The 18,381-nt window shown below is 41.9% G+C and overlaps 1 protein-coding gene across 2 annotated transcripts in view; it reads right to left on the bottom strand.

Annotated features, from left to right (window-relative positions):
- Window positions 1-18,381, bottom strand: part of TCP11L2 (t-complex 11 like 2) — a 41,559-nt gene that overhangs the window by 7,924 nt on the left and 15,254 nt on the right. The window contains exons 4-9 of one of the 2 annotated variants that reach the window (XM_030320437.2): window positions 17,981-18,101; window positions 16,463-16,683; window positions 14,180-14,316; window positions 3,171-3,355; window positions 2,795-2,976; window positions 220-392 (exon numbers count right to left, since the gene is read on the bottom strand). In XM_030320437.2, the coding sequence (XP_030176297.1) occupies window positions 220-392; window positions 2,795-2,976; window positions 3,171-3,355; window positions 14,180-14,316; window positions 16,463-16,683; window positions 17,981-18,101 (1,019 nt within the window). Of the gene's footprint in view, window positions 1-219; window positions 393-2,794; window positions 2,977-3,170; window positions 3,356-9,853; window positions 10,334-14,179; window positions 14,317-16,462; window positions 16,684-17,980; window positions 18,102-18,381 lie in introns of those variants that run through there. The other variant, XM_030320438.1, reaches the window with a different exon arrangement.

The following is an 18,381-nucleotide window of genomic DNA, read 5'->3' as shown; positions in this document are numbered from 1 at the left end:
CCCCCCCCCCACTCTATTACATATACACGCAGAAGAAGCAGTGAGTCCCAAACCTTTGAAAGTACAAACTCCTTCTTTATATTTTTAATATGTATTCTCCCAAAGGAACGGGTAATCTGTTTATGCCTAAAATGTAACGGACACTTGACACTAGTTAAAACCATAAAGTTAAAGCAAATTGGAATCGAAGTAGAAACCGATAAAAACATGAAGACCCACCAATCAAGGACCAGATAGGATTGTCCTCCTCTTCAATGCTTGAAAATTGACCTATAAGATTAGCTTGGACCTCAGCATTTAAAATGGATAAACCTCTCTCCACCAGGGCCTTGTTAACCTCAACACAAGTCTGAACACCGATAGAATTCAGGACTTCCTTCAAGTTAAAGGTCCTAAAAAACAAAACAAAATTGCATCAGTAACACTTTTTCTGTTCATTAGTTTTTATTTATTTTTAATATACCAACTTGTTTCAAATGTCCATCACTTTTCATTTATACAGACAATAAGTACCTCCATTAGCACAAACTTAGAATATGGTAACTTCTCCTAAACATCAACCTTTGTATGTAGCAGATTTTTTAAATGGTTAAAGCACTCAATTCTGTAGGTAGTGTTTAGTTGGGAAAGCATTCAGAGAAGTGTGGTCCCTGAAAAGAAGTCTGCATCCTCGTTTTCATGCAGGACCATCAAAAAGGAAAAGAAATTACCTATTTACTCCTTAGAATAAACCCTTGGGTCTGAGTGGATTTATTCATAGATTTGTTGTTGTTAAATCTATGCTTATACAATGAGGTAAAGTCAATTCCTTTATCCATGCCTGAACAGTGCATCTATAACACCAATCAAAAACAAGAAATGAAGATATTCAGAGATTAGTACCATAATGACAAATCACCTAAAATTCTTGACCTCTCATGATCAAAGATAAGAAGCTCCTTCCTACTGTTACTTTCAAGTAACCAATCAAAAATCCCAAATACATAGAGTCCAGAAAATCATAAACAGTAATTGGTAGGGGGTTACTTAAAAAGTAAAAAAAAAAAAAAAAAAAAGGTAATGAGAAAGGGCATGTGTTGGGTCCACACTATTGAGAAATGATCATTAAAAATGGTCTCTTGCTGTCCAGAAATGGTCTTTGTTTTTTATTTTTTAAGAGAGAGAGAGAGCATGAGAGAATGCAACTGAGGTAAGGGCAGAGGGAGAAGGAGCGAGAGAATCCCAAGCAGGCTCCACACGCAGCATGGAGGCCTGTCGCAGGGCTCAATCTCACAACCATGAGATCATGACCTGAGCTGAAATCAAGGGCTGGATGCTCAAGCAAGCGAGCCACCCAGTCGCCCCTAGAAAAGGTCTTTAAGATAACTACGTGCAAACTTGGAATTAAAGGGTGAGAGAACGGAGGTGGAGGTGGGAGATTCAACAAAACAAAGCGGTCAGAGAGGCAAAGCATGTATACAGGAGATGCTTTGACAACAGGCCATTAACAGTGAACATTGTCCGAGTACTTGCCATGGGCCAGACACCGGCCCTAAGTACATCACAAGGAATCATCTTAATGTCTCACATTTGTAAGCAGGCACAGTTATCTCTTTTTACAAATGAGAAAACGAGGCTCAGAGTGATTTGGGAACTTGTTCAAGGGCACCTAACAAGTCAATAGCAGAGCTTGGACTTAAACTCTGGTCTGTCTGACCTGAAGCCTGACTTCTCAGTAACCACTTTGCTATATGCTTTACATTAATACTTGAGCAGCATTGTGGGTTCTCGAATAAATAAAAATTCCTGGAAAATAAGTTACCCGGTATGGGGAAATGCCAAGGTAAGACCAGCTGCAAGCCCAGAGGAGGTTTCTCTTCATTACAGGTCTTGGGTCCTGGAATGTGAAGTAAATGAGCCTGGATGCTTAGCACAGAAGCAGCAGAAAGGGCAGGGCCTTGGTTTCCCCTTTCCTCACTATGCAGCTAAGGTAAATCTTTCTCTCTCTGAGAACTCTGGATGCTGTAACCACTCGGGCTCCTTTTGGCTCTTGATATTCTGGGATTTTATCAGGTAATTTACGTGCTTTCTGAGTAATGGGCAGCAGGATAGGTGCAAAGACGGGAAGGAAGAACGTAAGGCCTTGAAAACACCGGAAAGGGAAACCAGCAGGAGGAGCTGACCCATATCAGACCCATGAAAACATGTGATCATTGACTAAGACTAGGAATTTTCTGACTTGGATAGGATTCCCACCGGGATGATCTAAATGCAAAATCTAAATGGAATCCTAGTGTTCAATGAAGGTTTGACACTGGGAAATGAATTTAGCGAAAACAAGTCCTTCCCTGGACTTGTGTAGTGTCTCTGAAGGACAGGAGGTCACTACTCCTGAAGACTTTACAGCAGGCTGGATCAGTGAAGTCGGTAACCATTTCACTGCAGAAAGACAACGGAGTCAGAACTGAATAGGAAAGCCTCCCTGACAGGGCCTTCTGAACACTGAGCTCGGAATTCTGGTTTCTGTGGGTTTGGTTCACAGCGCTGTCAAAGAAGAGCTCTTGTCCATGCCCGTCCCAAGTGGAAACGGGACACTCACCCTGGCACTTGTCATGGAAAGGACCTCTCCCTCTCCTATGAAAGGACATCGAAGCCTTCAGAGATATCAAAAGAAATTCTAGAAAAAGAAGTTGTAAGATAAGCTTCCCTAAAGCACAGTCCTGAATATCACACGCAGACGTCCAGGGTTATGCGCCATCTCTGAAACACGTGCAGAGCCTTAAGACGGGGATGAGCAGATAAAATTGGAACTTACTCTTTGTTCATGCCTTCGAGTAGAACAGCTGAAATCCTTTTTAACCTGTTTGCAAGCTCAGGAAGGCCTTCTGTAAGAGCACCCACCATATTGTTGGTAATTAGGGACAGGCAGGCAATAATTTTCAATTGATTCAGCTTTTCTGTCAGTTCCTGAAGACGTGCTCCATCTGTCATGAGTGTCTAGCATATTTATTTTAAATGTAAAAATAGAAAGGGAAGCTCAATACCATGAAAATGTAAAACAAGCAATGTTACATCCAAACTCCCATTTCATCTGATTTCAGGAAAGTCATTAAACCACACGCAACACTAGACAGACTAGCTTAAGAATTAAAATATTGGAAGACTTGAGGGAAGAAAAAAAAATCACTCACCTCTGGTAATTCTTTCTTCTGATAATCCCACTGCAACAGTTTTAAATAACTGTTATTTAGCACCAGTGTAGGGCTCAGGCTTGGCTTAGAGCTATTTTCAGCCCCAGGAGTTAAAGCCGTCTCAGAAAGAGAAAGCAGTTCATTTACAGATTCTTTTATCCATCCTGTAGTTTGATCAAGAGCACCTGAAAGTGAAGAGGCCACATTATTTGTCCTACAGCTGACAGATCCCTCCATGTGTGCATTCTACATGACAGACGTTACGTTAGGAACTGGCCACGAATGAAGAGACAGGCACAGCCCTTGAGGAACTTAGAGTCCAGATGGGGAGACGGAGCTGTGAACTAACAATTACAGCAGATATAATAAATGCTAGAAGGCACATGGAAGTGGAGAGAGCAGAGGTTGTCCAGGACAGACTCTAAGGAAGAGCTCTGGACTGATGCCTGAAGATACAAGACAGAGGACAGAGCTGTCACTCCAGGACAGGCGAATGGCCCATAGAAAACCCCAGAAAAGTGACAGAATATGGCACATTCTGGATGCTACAGGCAAATCCGATTGCTGGTCCACAGAAAACCAGGGGGAAGAGACTGGTAGCAGGTGGTATTGGATGGGCAGGCAGGAGCCAACTCACACGCAGTCTTGAATTTTGTGCAGAGAAGGTATTTAGACTAAAGGCATTGATTATTAAACATGTTTGGGTCCTGGACCCCCTGAGTGTCTGATTTAGAGTTATGCCTTTCCCAAAATGCACATGCATGCACTTTACTTTCAACCCAGTTCTACGGTTTCCCAGTAGAAACAATTGGCTTTTTATACCACATTTCTTATAACACTGTATATTTAGTAGAATTTATAAGGTGGAAACTGCTTTTAAAAAAAATGCAGTATGAACACAGGTGTGGATTTATTCTTTTAAAGCACCAGAGAATGAAATAAAGAATAATGACCCTGAAATTCTTCTTCAGACCCAGCGCCTGAACAGAGGTAATTTATGAGCAGCTGTGTTTGCCACACTAGAACACCACTACCCCAGAACTTTGCAACTTTGTGTCTCCTCAGTTGGCAAATGTTCTGGGTTTTTCAAATTCTGTTCATAAAGATGTAAAGGACATGCAGTCTTTTATTTAAAAGATATCCAAGGGGGGGGGGGGCGGTTGAGAGAGAGAGAGAGGAAATCTTCATGGGTATAATTACAATGTGGCATTAATAAGCATTTATACTGCACTCTTAATCATTTACAGCTGACACATTTAAAAGCCCTTTTAGTTATCTCAAACAAAAGCAACAGTGTACCCTAGTGCTTCTCAAATCGTGGCTGATTTTAGAATCACCTGGGGAGCTCTAAAAAGAAAAAAAAAAGATCTTGCACACAGCTCCTGGAGATTCTGATTTAATCAGTCTGAGATGGGGCTCAGGCATCTGTGTTTAAACACCTCAGGTGATCTAGTCCACCGCCAGAATGGAGTATGACTGGTAAAACAGAAAGGACATGAATTTAGAGTGAAGCATCATCAGCTTTCCTCTAAGGGATCTGCTGAGTTATTCCCACAAGCTAGTACACAGACCATTCTATGTGGCTCCAAAAGCAAGGTCAACCCCAGGAGACACTTGTATCCTTGGTTTTTCATGTGGGCAGTAATTCTCTCCATTTACTCATTTATCCAATGATAACTGAGCATCTACTATACACTAGGTACCGTACTTAATGTCAGGGATTCACAGATGAGTGAACACGTTCCCTGCACCCAAGAAGCTCTTAGTCTACTAGGAGGGAGGAACATAAGAACAAGCAATGGCTTTACAGGCACATTTGCCTAAGAATTGCCCAGGATCCATGGAGGCCCAGGCACACAGCACCTGACTTTACTTTCCACCAATACACAGTGGGTGCTCAAAAACCTCTGCTCTCTGTGTCTGGTGTGACAGACCCAGTAGGTTTCCAATTTATTTCAGCATCTCTGGAAGTAACCGTGGCTTAGGGAATGGCTCAGTCTCCTTCAGACTGACAAGTTGATTGGTCTTCCAGGCCTGCAGCGATCTTTCCTTTCCCACCGTCATCCAGTAAAATGTTTACTAATGCCCACAGTGCAAGGTGTTTCTTGTAAACTCAGAAAGCAGAAAAGGGAATACTTCTCAATTCATTTTATGAGGCCAGCTTTGCCCTGATACCAAAACCAGGCAAAGGCATTACAAGAAAATTACAGAATGATCTCTTTCTAAAAATATAGATGCAACAATCCTTAAGAAAGCACTAGCAAGGTAAAGTATTAGTAAGGCAAAGTAATACACCATAAATAAGGGGTGGGATAAACATCTCAGGATTGCAAACTTGGTTTAACATTAGAAAAATATTGGGGGCACCTGGGTGGCTCAGTCGGATGAGCATCTGACTGTTGGTTTTGGCTTAGGTCATGATCTCACAGTTTCGTGAGATCTCTGCACTGAGCCTGCTTGGGATTCTCTCTCCCCCCCTCTCTCTCTGCCCCTCCCCAACTCGCACTCTCTCTCTCTCTCAAAATAAATAAACAAATTTTAAAAACAAGAAAAATATCAATCACTGTAATTCAGCACATTATCATAATAAAGGAGAAAAAATGATCACTTCAGCATACAGAAACAGCATGTGACCAAATTTAACATGCGACCTATTTAGATAAAAGTTCTCAGCAAACTAGAAATAGAGCTTCCTCAATACAGAAAAGGACATCTATGAGAAGCTGCAGCTGACATGGCTTAAGTATGACATATATCATACTTAAGAGTCAAACGATGAACATTCTTCCCCTAGAAAAGCAAAGATGCCCTCTCTCAAGACTACTATTGCACATCTGATTGGATGTCCTAGTCAGTGCAATAAGGCAAGAAAAGGAAATAAAAGGCACACAGGTTTTTAAAAAGAAGTAAAGCTGTCTTTATTTGCAGTCAGTGTGATTATAGATACAGAAAACCCTAAGGAATATTCCAAAAAAACTACTAGAATTAAGAAGTGAATTTAGCAAGTTCTCAGCATGCAAAGTGCATATTCAAAAGCCAATTACATTTCTATATACTAGAAAATAAAAATCTTACAAAATACCATCTATAACACCATCAAAGAACATAAAATAAATGAGATTAAATTTAACAAAGTAAGTATAAGACTGATACACCAAAACTAAATGTATTGCTGAAACAGGGGCACCTGGCTGGCTCAGTCAGTTGGGCGTCTGACTTCGGCTCAGGTCATGATCTCACGGTTCGTGAGCTCAAGCCCCGCATCGGGCTCTGTGCTGACAGCTCGGAGCCTGGAGCCTGCTTCTGATTCTATACCTCCCTCTCTCTCTGTCTCTCTGCCCCTCCCCCGCTCTCACTCTGTGTCTCTCTCTCTCTCTCAAAAATAAACATTAAAAAAATTTGTTTTTAAAATAAAAAATAAAATGTATTGCTGAAACAAATTAGATTTGAGATACCTAGTTCACAAACTAGTAGACTCACTATTATTAAGATGTCAGTTCAACATAATTCCAGTCACCATCCCAGCTGGCAGTTTTGCAGAAACTGATAAACTAGTTACAAAAGCATACGGAAATTCAAAGGACCTGTAATAGACAAAACAATTTTGAAAAAGAAGAACAAAGATGGAACTCTAACACTGCCTGATTTCAAGACTTAGCCTCAATATCAGGATTGTGTCGTACTGGCTAGGAGAAAACATATAGATCAACAGAATAGGATAGAATCCAATTTAAAAAAAAATAAAGTAAAGGGGCGCCTGGATGGCTCAGTTGGTGAAGCATCGACTCTTGATTTCGGCTCAGGTCATGATCTCACCGTTCGTGGGAGAGAGTCCCATATCAGGCTCTGTACTGATAGAGCAGAACATGCTTGGGATTTCTCTCTCTCCCTCTTTCTCTGTCCCTCCTGTGTGCACACTCTCTCTCTCAAACAAACATTTAAAAAAGTGATATGTGCTACAACATAGGTAAATCTTGAATATACTATACTAAGTGAGAGAAGTCAGACACAAAAAAGCCACACATTGTATGATGTGATTTATATGAAATGTCCATAATTGGCAAATCCAGAGATTAGAGACAGAAAGTAGTCCAGTGGTTGTCAAAGGCTAAGGGAAGGGAGGAATGGGAAGCTGGTAGTGAGTATGGGGTTTCTTCATAAAGTGATGAAAATCTTTTGGAATTAAATACTGATGATGGTTGTATAACCTTATGCTAAAACCACTGAATTAAACACTTTAAAAAAATTAATGTTATGGTAGGCAAATTATACCTCAATTAAAAAAAAGAATAAAAAGTTTAGAAACAGACCCACAAATGTATAGTCAATTGATTTTCAACAAAGTTGCCAAAGCAGTTAAGAGAGAAAAGATAGTCTTTTTCCAATAAATGGTGCTAGAAGTAGATACACCTATGGAAAAATGTGAACCTTGAAATATATTACCTTGAAATGATTCCTAAGCCTAAAACTATAGACCTTCTAGAAGAAAATATTCAAAAAAATCTTTATGACCTTGGGATACCTAAAGATTTTGTAGACAAACCATTAAATCCACAAATAAAATAAAATGTTATAATTTGGACTTCATCAAAATTAAAAACTTCTCTTTTTTCAAAGGTTAGTGTTAAGAAGATGAAAAAGGCAAGCCACACACAGTGGGGGAAATTTTCACAACACATACATATATCTGACAAAGGATTTGTTTCCAGAATATATTGACAGCTCTTCAATTCAATAAGAAGACAACCAAATTTAAAAACAGGGCAAAAGATTTGAATGGACACTTCACATAAGAAGATAAATGGCGATTTGCATGTGAAAAGATGCTCAACATCATTCATCATCCGTGAAACGTATCTTAGAACCACAATGCGATACTACTTTCACACCCTCTATAAAGGGTCAAATTTAAGAGACTGATAATACCTAGTGTTGGTGAAAATGTAAAGCAGTTGGAACTATCATACATGGATGGCGAGTATAAACCAGTACAACCACTTTGGAAAATAACTACCAGTTTCTTATAAAGTTAACCACATATTTAACATAATGACCCAGCCATTCAACTCCTAGGTGTTTACACAAGAGAAATGGAAACATGTGCACACACAAAGACTGGTACACAAATGTTCACAGCAGCTTTATTCATAGTAGCCTAGGACCAGAAACAATGCAAATGTCCATCAACAGGTACATGGACAAAGTATGGAATAATCATATAACAGGATACTTCTCAGTAATACAAACTATTGATACATACACAACATGGATGAATCTCAAACATCTTACTAGTTTAGTAAAAGAAGTTGGAGAAGAAAGTGAACACAGACTGTCGTTCCACTTAATATGAAGTTCTAAAAGAGGCGAAGCTGATCTACAATAATGAAAGTTTTATCAGTGTCTACCTTTAGGGGGGAGGTTGACTACAAGGGTCAAGAGGGTTCTTTTTGAATGACAGAAATGTTTTATATCTTGTTTGTAGTTGTAGTTATAGGGGCATATTCTTTTGTCAAAACTCAGAACTACACACTTAAAGTGGGCACATTTTTTATTGCATGAATAGCATACTCCAATGAAGTTTAAAAAAGGGATATAGGTTATGGATTGGCCAACTAAGTCACTGAATCTAACCCTAGTAAATGCAGGTTGAAGTCGCATACAGCTTCATCAACACTAAACACACATACAAATATTTACATTATGTAAGAGCCATTGATTGTGCTATTTAGTACTAGAAATAGTAGTCAGGGGAATGTCCTGTAAAACCTCCCCGTTTAGTATGAATGAGTTTAGTATTTGAGTTTTCCAAGATGAATGTATCGAGCGTAGTCATACATAGATTCTTCAAGGAATACAATTCCTTGAAGTCTGCTGACTTCTAATATGGTAGCTAAGCATGAAATCTGGTACCTAAGATTGAACTCTGAGTGACCCCTAAAAAGGCAACAACTCCACATCCTGGATTTGGGGGATGGCCTGTACAATTCTGAGCAGGCAGTATTCACATAAACTAAGAGAATGGTGCAGAATATGTGAATGGGAGCCCCCGATGTTATGCAAAGATCGCTCCCCTTTTCAGTATTCTGGAAAATATTCAGATTAACTACCCCGATTTTCAGTTAGAAGAATATAGTTCCCTTATCCATGACACCCGCTCTTTTATGCCTATCAACACCTCACCTCCCTTCTTTTGGTACTGATTTCTTTCTTTCTTTTTTTAAGTAGGCTCCACACCCAACATGGGGCTTGAACTCACAACCTCCAGATCAAAAGCCACATGCTCTGCAGACTGAGACAACCAGGTGTCCCTTGGTACTGATTTCTTTGAGAAATCATTTTCCCTCTTTCCATGCTTTCTTTTGTGAATATCAATTAAGAGGCCCCTGACCAGGAAAGCCCCCTGACCCCCTGGGGTTGGCCTAGAGGAATCACATGCCCATCAGACTTTCCTGGGACCTGAAGGGTGACTACAGCATTCAAGGATGGGCCATTTTATTTTCTTTCTTTCTTTTATTTTTAATTTGTTTAATGTTTATTTTTGACAGACACACACACACACACACACACACACACACACACACACACAGAGTGTGAGTGGGGGAGGGGCAGAGAGAGAGGGAGATACGGAATCTGAAGCAGCCTCCAGGCTCAGCACAGAGCCTGACTTGGGGCTCAAACCCACAAACCACGAGATCATGACCAGAGCTGAAATCGGACACCTAACCGACTGAGTCACCCAGGCGCCCCAAGGATAGCCCATTTTAAAGTACACGTTAACGGTTCTGATGATGGAGCTGGGAACTTTCCCTTATTTTTTTCTGCCCAGATTCCTGATGCTCTCCTGGTTTCTGGCCTTGTTCAGGCTCAGGTATTTTAGCTTTTTTTGTGAACTGCCCCAGTCCTTCCATTCGCTTCCTTTTTTGCCAAGTCAGCCAGAGTTAGTTTCTGTTGCTTGCCATACAACCCAGTTGATGTAACACAAAAGTGAAAAATCCAAAGAAAGCAGCCAAAGCAGCAGCTTGGTTAAATCTTGGCTTGGATGCGGGAGACTTGGCTTCCAGTCCTCGCTCCACTACTTATTAGGAGCTCTTGTGTTTGGGCAGGCCATCGCTCAGCATCAGTTGGCTCATCTTCAGAATGTTCCGTTAGTAGTCCTTGACTGCCTTGTGTGCCAGGCAAAGACAATCAGAATGCAGTTTCATGGGTTTTTGAAAAATATTTACGTCTCGTAGGATTTTTGAAAGAATCACATGAAATGAAGTTCTATGAGAATATTTTATCAGATATAAGATATTATCTAAATAAATAAAAACCTTTTCTTGCTGAGTATCTTAGAAATTACCTGTGGTCTGGCCCCCTCGGGGTAATCTGTTACACTTTCCACGGGTAATTTAGTTGTTGGACCTGATGTGGTCATCTTGTTGATGTTGTACATGTGACCAATCAGTGCCTAAGACTTGTAAATCAGGCAATTACATAAAATCTCTCTGTTGGCAAAATAAAATCTTTTCTGAAATCAGTTCAGAAATCTACAGTACTCCTCTCTATTAACTTTCCAATAATTATTTTATAAAAATCACATACACACAAAAATCCAACTCTTCTGTCCTTCTGCATGTTCCTGTGAGGCTCTTATTTTGATATTAGGGCACAGTGGCCGACTTTTGGCAAAGTGACTTGAGGATATAATTAACAGCTGACATACACTCTGCTTCCTGGACTCTTGATTTCGCTGGGAACATATTTAGAGCTGGGCAATAATGACCTATATGCACAACTGGATATATTCTATTCTTAAATCTCTGGAAATATCCAAGTCAATGTGAAACGTACAAATGCAGGTCACTAAGCCTGAGTTTTAAGGACAGAAACAAATCATTTAAGATGATCAAAACTGTCATTCAACCCAATATTAAGGAATTCGCTCCAAATGACAAGCTATCTTGACTCGAGACATGGAGACATTTGCACACACCTGTACACACGCATGTACACAGGCACACAAATGAAACCAACCAATAATGTGCTGGAAAGGAAAACACTGCTATGAACATAGTTACTGTAGTTCAGGTTTCAGATTCAGGTTCTATGCAGGGTTCTGTTTCCACTAATCCCTCTATCCCTTTAGAGCTAAAACAATACAGTTCTGAAGTCACAGAATTTTTATTGTGGAAGGATGGTTGGAAGTCATCTAGTCATATCCACCACTCAGTGCTAGCGCCCCCTCTGGAGATCCCCCAAAGGCGGTCAGTGTCTCATTTGAAGAGAGGCAGTGCTGCGTAGCGGTTGAGCGTACAAGCTTTGGGGCAGAGACATGTCTGGGTTATCCAGGCTTCAGCAGTGACCTGGGGTAAGTACCTTAACCTCAATTTCTTCATCTGTAAACAGTGAGTGATAATAGTACCAGTTTCACAGGGCTATTGTGAGGCTTGAATGGGCTAATCAGAGTGTTGGCACATAGTAAGGACTTAGCATATAATAAGTGCTCAACAAAATGATAGCTGGCACTGAGTACTATTAGTACTGGAGAGGCCCATTCCAAATTTAAAACAGCTGTAGCTGCTATAAATGTCAAAACTGGCTGCCTGCTACTCCCCTCCGTGGATCCTAGTCTGCCCTGCAGAACTTAACCGTAAGTCCCTGATTCAATACCAACAGGGAAGGCAATGCTCACCGCCCAGGCGCATCCCGTTACCAAGCAGAATACACACAGCTTCATGGACGGCTCCTCATGTGACCCTTCGTAACCCATGCCCTCTTCCCTGGACATGCTTCAGGCTCTTGGAGTCCCTTTAAAAGTGGCACTTGTTTGGCTTTGTTCACAATTAAGACTACCCTACTGACTATCTTAACAGAAAAGCTCCGTCCAAGAGGGGTGGGATGAGGTGGGTGGGTCACCTAACGGCCTTATATTGTGGTTAATTACAGCCCAGAAGCCAGCGTTAAGAGTCTGCCAATGAAGGAATCAGTCAGCCAGCCTTTTACCAGCTGTGCACCATCTGGCATCTCAGTTTCCTCCCCTGTGAAATAAGGGGTCTAACAGTACCTACTTAACTGAGTAACTGTGAGGATTCATTGAGGTACTACTTTGTCTACTCCCAGTCTCTCTTGACCCCTCTTCCAGTCCAACTTTAACGCCCACCAGTCCATCGCAACTGCTCCCATCAAGGTTATAAAGGATTCTCATACAGTCATACCCACGGTCAAGCCCTGGCCTCATCTTTCTTGACCACTTAGCAATACATGACGTAGCAGATCATGCCTTCACTGTCTGAACACTTTCTTCACTTGTCCTACAGAACATCACCTGCTCCTGGCTTCCTTCACTTCTCTGGCGGCTCTTTCACAGTCACCGTTGCTGGTTCCGTCCCTTCCTCTTGAGCTCTACTCGTTCCTAGTCTCTTTTGCTGGATCCGTCTGCTCTTGTCGATCTCTAGATGCTCTAGAGTTCCAGATCAGGCCCCTTCTGTATCTACACTCACTCCCAGGTAATTTCACCCAGTGCAATACTGTGGATAAGAGTATGAACAGTGCACACAGACCACCTGGGTGAGTCCCAGCTCCATAACTTACAAGTTGTGTTATGGAGGCAAGTGATCTAACCTCTCTGTGTCTCAGTTTCCTCATCTATAAAATGGGGGGTAATTTCCTGAAGTTGTCACAAAGATCAAATTAGTTAATACAGGTAAAGTGCTTGGCATATAGAAAGCATTTTATTCATGTTAACTATTATTCAGTTTTGTGGCTTGATCTATCACAAATATACTGGTGAGTCCTGAATGTATATCCCTAGTACCCACCATTCCCCTGAACTCTAGTCCTTTATATCCAAACACCTACCTGACATGCCCATGTTGATGCCATGTAAGATCTCAAGGTTCATATACGTGAACCTGAACCCCGATCCCATACCATCTCCTTACCTGCCCTCCCCTAGTTGCCCACCCCACTAACAACCATCACTGTTCACCCTACTGCTCACGCGAAAACCTTAGCATCATCACCTCCTCTCCTTTCTCCTCATCCAACTTCCAGCAAATCGTCTTGTTCAACTTTCAAAACACATCCAGAATCTGACCCCATCTAACTACTTCCACCACTGCCAGGTGAACCATTATTTCTTGCACATGCAGCCACAATACCGCCTACATGGTGCCCCTGTTTCCCTCTCTGCTCCCGTGCCATCTATTCTCTCTCTACCCGGGAGCCAGGGCGGCCTTTAAAAATGCAAATCACATGTTGCTCCCCTGCACAAAACTCTCCAATGACTTCCTGTCAACACTTGGAATAAACTCTAAGCTCTCATTTCCTAGCAAGGTTCTGTATGACCTGCCTTTGTCTACCTCTTGGACTCGTCTCTGCCCACTCTCTCCCTGCCTGCTCTACTCCAGCCACACTATCTGTGGTGTGTCTGTCCAACTTCACACACATGCTTCTGTCTCAGCGCCTTCGTACCTGCAGCTCCCTCTGGCTGGAATGTTCTTTTCTCACGTCTTCATATGCCCCTTCCTCCTCCCTTTGCAAACTCTGCTCAAACATTCCTTCTTAGAGAGGTCTTCTCATCTCAGTCTACCTTGTCTTAAAAAACACCACCTCCCTCACTCCTGCCCCATTGCTATCTGCCCTTTTTCCTACTTTTCTTCATAGCACTTAACACATCTGACAATACATGCTTATTTGTTTGTCTGTCATGCCTACTAAAATGTCAGCTCCCCAGGGGTCATGACATTGTTTTGTTCACTGCGGTATCCACAGCAACTGGGATCCACAGCAATCCTAGTATCTGGGGCACAGCAAGTGCTCAATACATATATATTTTTTAATACATGAAGAAATGAATAGTGCTTGAGACACAGCAAACAGCTATAAATTTGTGATGTCGATTTTAGAAGTTACAAAAATGTTTAACAGAAAAGTCAAAATTCTTTAGTGACACTCCTTAAGATACCAAAATATAACGCATCATATTTCCACTTAGTTTCAACATATACACATTATATTGTACTTACTTGGAGTTTCTTCTAAAATTTCTTGGAACTTGGTTCTCTCATAATCCACCAACTGGCGTTGAAGATGTGGTCTAAGACTCCTAATTGTAAAATTGACCATGTCCATTTTCATGAGGTCCAGGACATGAAATATTTGTCTAAAAATTTTAGAGTGAAAATAGTTAAAGAGGTGAGTAAGAAATTAAGCTGAAATTCATTAACTGCAATCTATTTTACAGGCTGGAAAATATAAACATCCCCCAAATGGTTTTGAAATTCCAACTGCCATTGGCAAGGTCACTTTTCATAGAAGGCATTACACATGCATCCCAAATTTATTCTTCACAGATCTCAAGAGTATTTGCTTTAGCAAATACAATACCTCCAGCTGATCCATTACACCCAGCAGTGAATTGGTAGACAGTAGAAAGCATAAGCAATGAGTCTTAACAATGAGACAAAGATTCAAGAAGGAATTTTCACTGGAAAGCCCTAAACTTTTAAGGAGTCTGTACATAGTGTACTTGGTTTTTCCTCCTAAGGGAACGTGGGTGGGGTGGGGAGAAAAGAAGAAAAAGGACAGGGAAGTAAGGCACAGGGGAAAAATACTTCAGTTTCGAATTGGGCACGCCTGGGCTCAAATGCAACATTGCAACTGACCAGCTCTGTGGCCAGGCATAAGTTACTCAATCTCTCCGTGCAAGTTTCCTCATCTGTGCAAGAAGAGACAAGATCAGTCTTGGAGGGATGTTGTAGAGAGTCGATGAGGTTATGAACGCATCATGGAGGGAACAGTGGTCCCCAGTAGGTGCTCGATAGATGACCAAGATGAAGACCACAGATGTGATACCACATGTGGGTAATAAGGTAACTCAGAGCATGGATTCTGCAACTGAAGAGTCACTGTATGCCAGAGCTGAACACAACTCTACGGGCACATACAGCCCATTTCACCAATGGAGTAAAGTATGACTTTGAGAGGTTATCGACTTGCCCCAGTTAGTAATGTAAGTTACCTGCTCTATGCATACCAGTTTCCTCCTCCTACCTTTCCCATACTATTACATAAAACTTAATTTTCAACGTGGCTGTATTCACAAAAAAAAAAAAAAAAAAAAAGGGGGGGGTGGGGGGAGTTCCTCTCATTGGTGAAAACTATTATAGACTCGTCTTTCCTCTGGGATCACAAAGAAGTTATTGTTTATACAGCCAGAATTAGACCCTTACAATTTTAAAGTATACCTCATTTCCTCGGGGAAGCAGTGGCAGAAATGGTTAGGTGACCACCAAAGGTCTGTGCTCTTTTTCCACAGTGTATATTTGTGGCTAGGAAAATGTATTTCCAGACAGCAACCACGTTTCCCAGGCCTCCTTCAAACTAGGTGGGACCACAGGACTGGTTACAGTCAGTGGAATCTGTCTCTTCTGGGCTGAAGAGGTTGAACACTGGGTATGCCTTCCCCGATCCCTTTCCCATTCACTAGCTGAATGTACAGGACTCCAAGGGCCTTGGGCAACAGTGGGATCAAGGATAGAAGGAACCTGGGTCACCAAATAACATGTGGAAAGCTGCCTGACCAAGAACTCCTGCTTCAGACTGTGACATGAGAAACTTATACTGGTTAAATCACCAAGAGTTCAGGGGTTATGTGTCATAGCAGCTACCATTACCCTAACTCATAAAGACCTCTTCCTAGATCCTTGACTGGATTAGGTCCCTCTGCTAGAAGCACTGTTAATCCCCTGTACATCCCCTCCCATAGCACTTACCACAATTGCAATTCCTTGTCCGAGGTCTGTTTTCCCATTGGACTGTAAACTCCCTGGTCAGAGACTGTATCTGTCTTTTTCCTCACTGCATCTCCAGGGCCCCCCACACACCAACTAACAACTTTGTTAGGTCATTCTATCTGGAAATTCTATGTTCAGGGCAAATGACTGACTTGCTCCTTGCTTCTCTGGTTTCTTCTAGGGTCAAGGATTCCTTTGGAAGACCAGAAATTATTCTGTGTTCCTCAATTCCCACACTTCCCTTTTGAATGAACTGAAAGGTACTCTCAGAAAATGCAAGCTGTGAGCACCTGTCTGGCTCAATCGGTTAAGCGTCTGACTTAGGCTCAGGACATGATCTCACAGTTTGTGGGTTCAAGCCCTGGGTTGGGCTCTGCGTTGATAGCTCAGAGCCTGGAGCCTGCTTTGGATTCTCTGTGTCCCCCTCTCTCTCCCTGTCCTGTGCTCGCTCTCTCAAAAATAAACAAACAAACAAACAAAAAGAAAGAAAATGCAAGCAGGGAAAGTGCTAACCTCAGCACCTCCACGATGTCGTTGGTAGCCTTCAGCTCTCTGATGTCGTCATCTCGCACAGGAGCACAGAGCTTTCCCATGATACTGATGACATAGTTGGCCAGGCCTTGGATGTCAACAGCACTGTGCTCAGCCTGCTGCCTGATTAGGTCTGTGTCTAAAACTTCACATATCTGGTTGCGAAGCCGGTTGCCGCCAGGAGTCAGAAAAGAAAGGAGAATCTACACAGGGAAAGGAAAGAAAAGTTACCGGCATTCTTACGTGAATAAGGGTTGTCATTTTTTATTTCAGTGTCTAGAAGACCAAGCTCCTTGTCCATATTTTAATGCCCTGGGTGCCACAGAAGTCTACACTGACTGGTGGTGGGTCACAGGAGCACTCCAGTGTCTCAAATCTAAAAAGCAAGTTCTACCTTCTGCATTAAAGCCCCCCTCCAACTTGCCACTACTCATGGGAAGTTACTGAAACTACCAGAATGAGAGCAACTGGCAAGGAAGCAGTATTACTGAAATAACTTCAAAAAGTTTACAAATAAGCCACGTAAGGAAGGAATAAGTTGCAGATCATGGCTCCAAAGAACCCTTTAAAAAAGAGCAAATGAGGGGCGCCTGGGTGGCTCACTTGCTTAAGTGTCCAACTTCGGCTCAGGTTATGATCTCACTCTCACGGCTCGTGGGTTCGAGCCCTGCATCAGGCTCTGTGCTGACAGCTCGGAACCTGGAGCCTGGAGTCTGCTTCGGATTCTGTGCCTCCCTCTCTCTCTGCCCCTCTCCTACTCGCACTCTGCCTCTCTCTCTCTCAAAAATAAATAAACATTAAAAAAAAATTAAAGAAGAGCAGATGGAAACACCCCATGGGCTACGTTAGTATATTTTACGTATAAGATATTTATTATATATTCCTTAGGCAACCTATCCTGAGTATTCACCACACAGCAGACACTGTGCTTACACACACAGCACATGGTTAGGAGGACGGGCTCTGAGCCCGAGCACTTCAGTTCCAATCCCTCTCCATCCCTCAAAGCTGGGTAACCGTGGGCAAGTGAGGGAACTCAGCTCCCTTTTATTCAGTAAGAGTAACAGTGGTAACTACCTCACAGCATTATGGTAACGATAAATGAATAATCTAGCGTATGGTATAGAGCAAGGGCTTCGTGAATGTTCACTAAAACTCCGCCCTATCATTTAATTCTTACAATTCTCAGAACGCTAAGACTGAAGGATCGGAAAGCTGTTGCTAAACCCATTGCTAAACCAGGTTTCTAGCTCCTGAGTCTGTGCTCTTGACTTGCTGTGACCAACCCCTCTGTGTGCTAAGCGTCACCCTGCGCTCGCTCCTTCCACCGCCGGAGTTCCCTTGCCTCCACCCCGCCCCGGGAAGTGCACTTCGGAAAACACCCTTCCAGTGACCGGACTTACTCAGTTTTCCAAAAAGAATCCCCAGCACCCTTTGAAGGATGCAAAAACAGTCTTCAGGGAAAAGAATTACTAATTAATACAGACAACATCAACTTGCCTCTCTGATTTCTTCAAACAGTTTGATGGCATGTTCATACTCCGGAGGCTCGGCATTCAGTTCTGACTGCAAGACGTCCCAGAAGGCCTGGTGGACAATGTGCTTCACTCGACTGGCCAAGCTACAGGAAGGAAATGAATTGTTTTTAAAAATAAGCACTATTTTTCCTGATTATGAAAGAAATGTGCTCATTGTAGAAATCTTACAAAATTAAGAAAAAAAACCCCAGAGAATAAAAATGGCCCATAATCTCATTTTAATCTTTTGACATATTTCCCTTGTTCAATGCATGTTTTTATATAGTTGAGAATAATCTATAGGTATAGTATACACTTGTGTCATTTAATATCCTGTCCTAGGAGTTTCCCCTCGACTTTAAAAATGCCTTCTTGCTACAGCTT

The sequence above is a fragment of the Lynx canadensis genome, chromosome B4 (genome assembly GCF_007474595.2).
Source record: "Lynx canadensis isolate LIC74 chromosome B4, mLynCan4.pri.v2, whole genome shotgun sequence".
Lineage (NCBI taxonomy): Eukaryota > Metazoa > Chordata > Mammalia > Carnivora > Felidae > Lynx > Lynx canadensis.
This window is presented reverse-complemented; position numbering and strand designations above follow the sequence as displayed.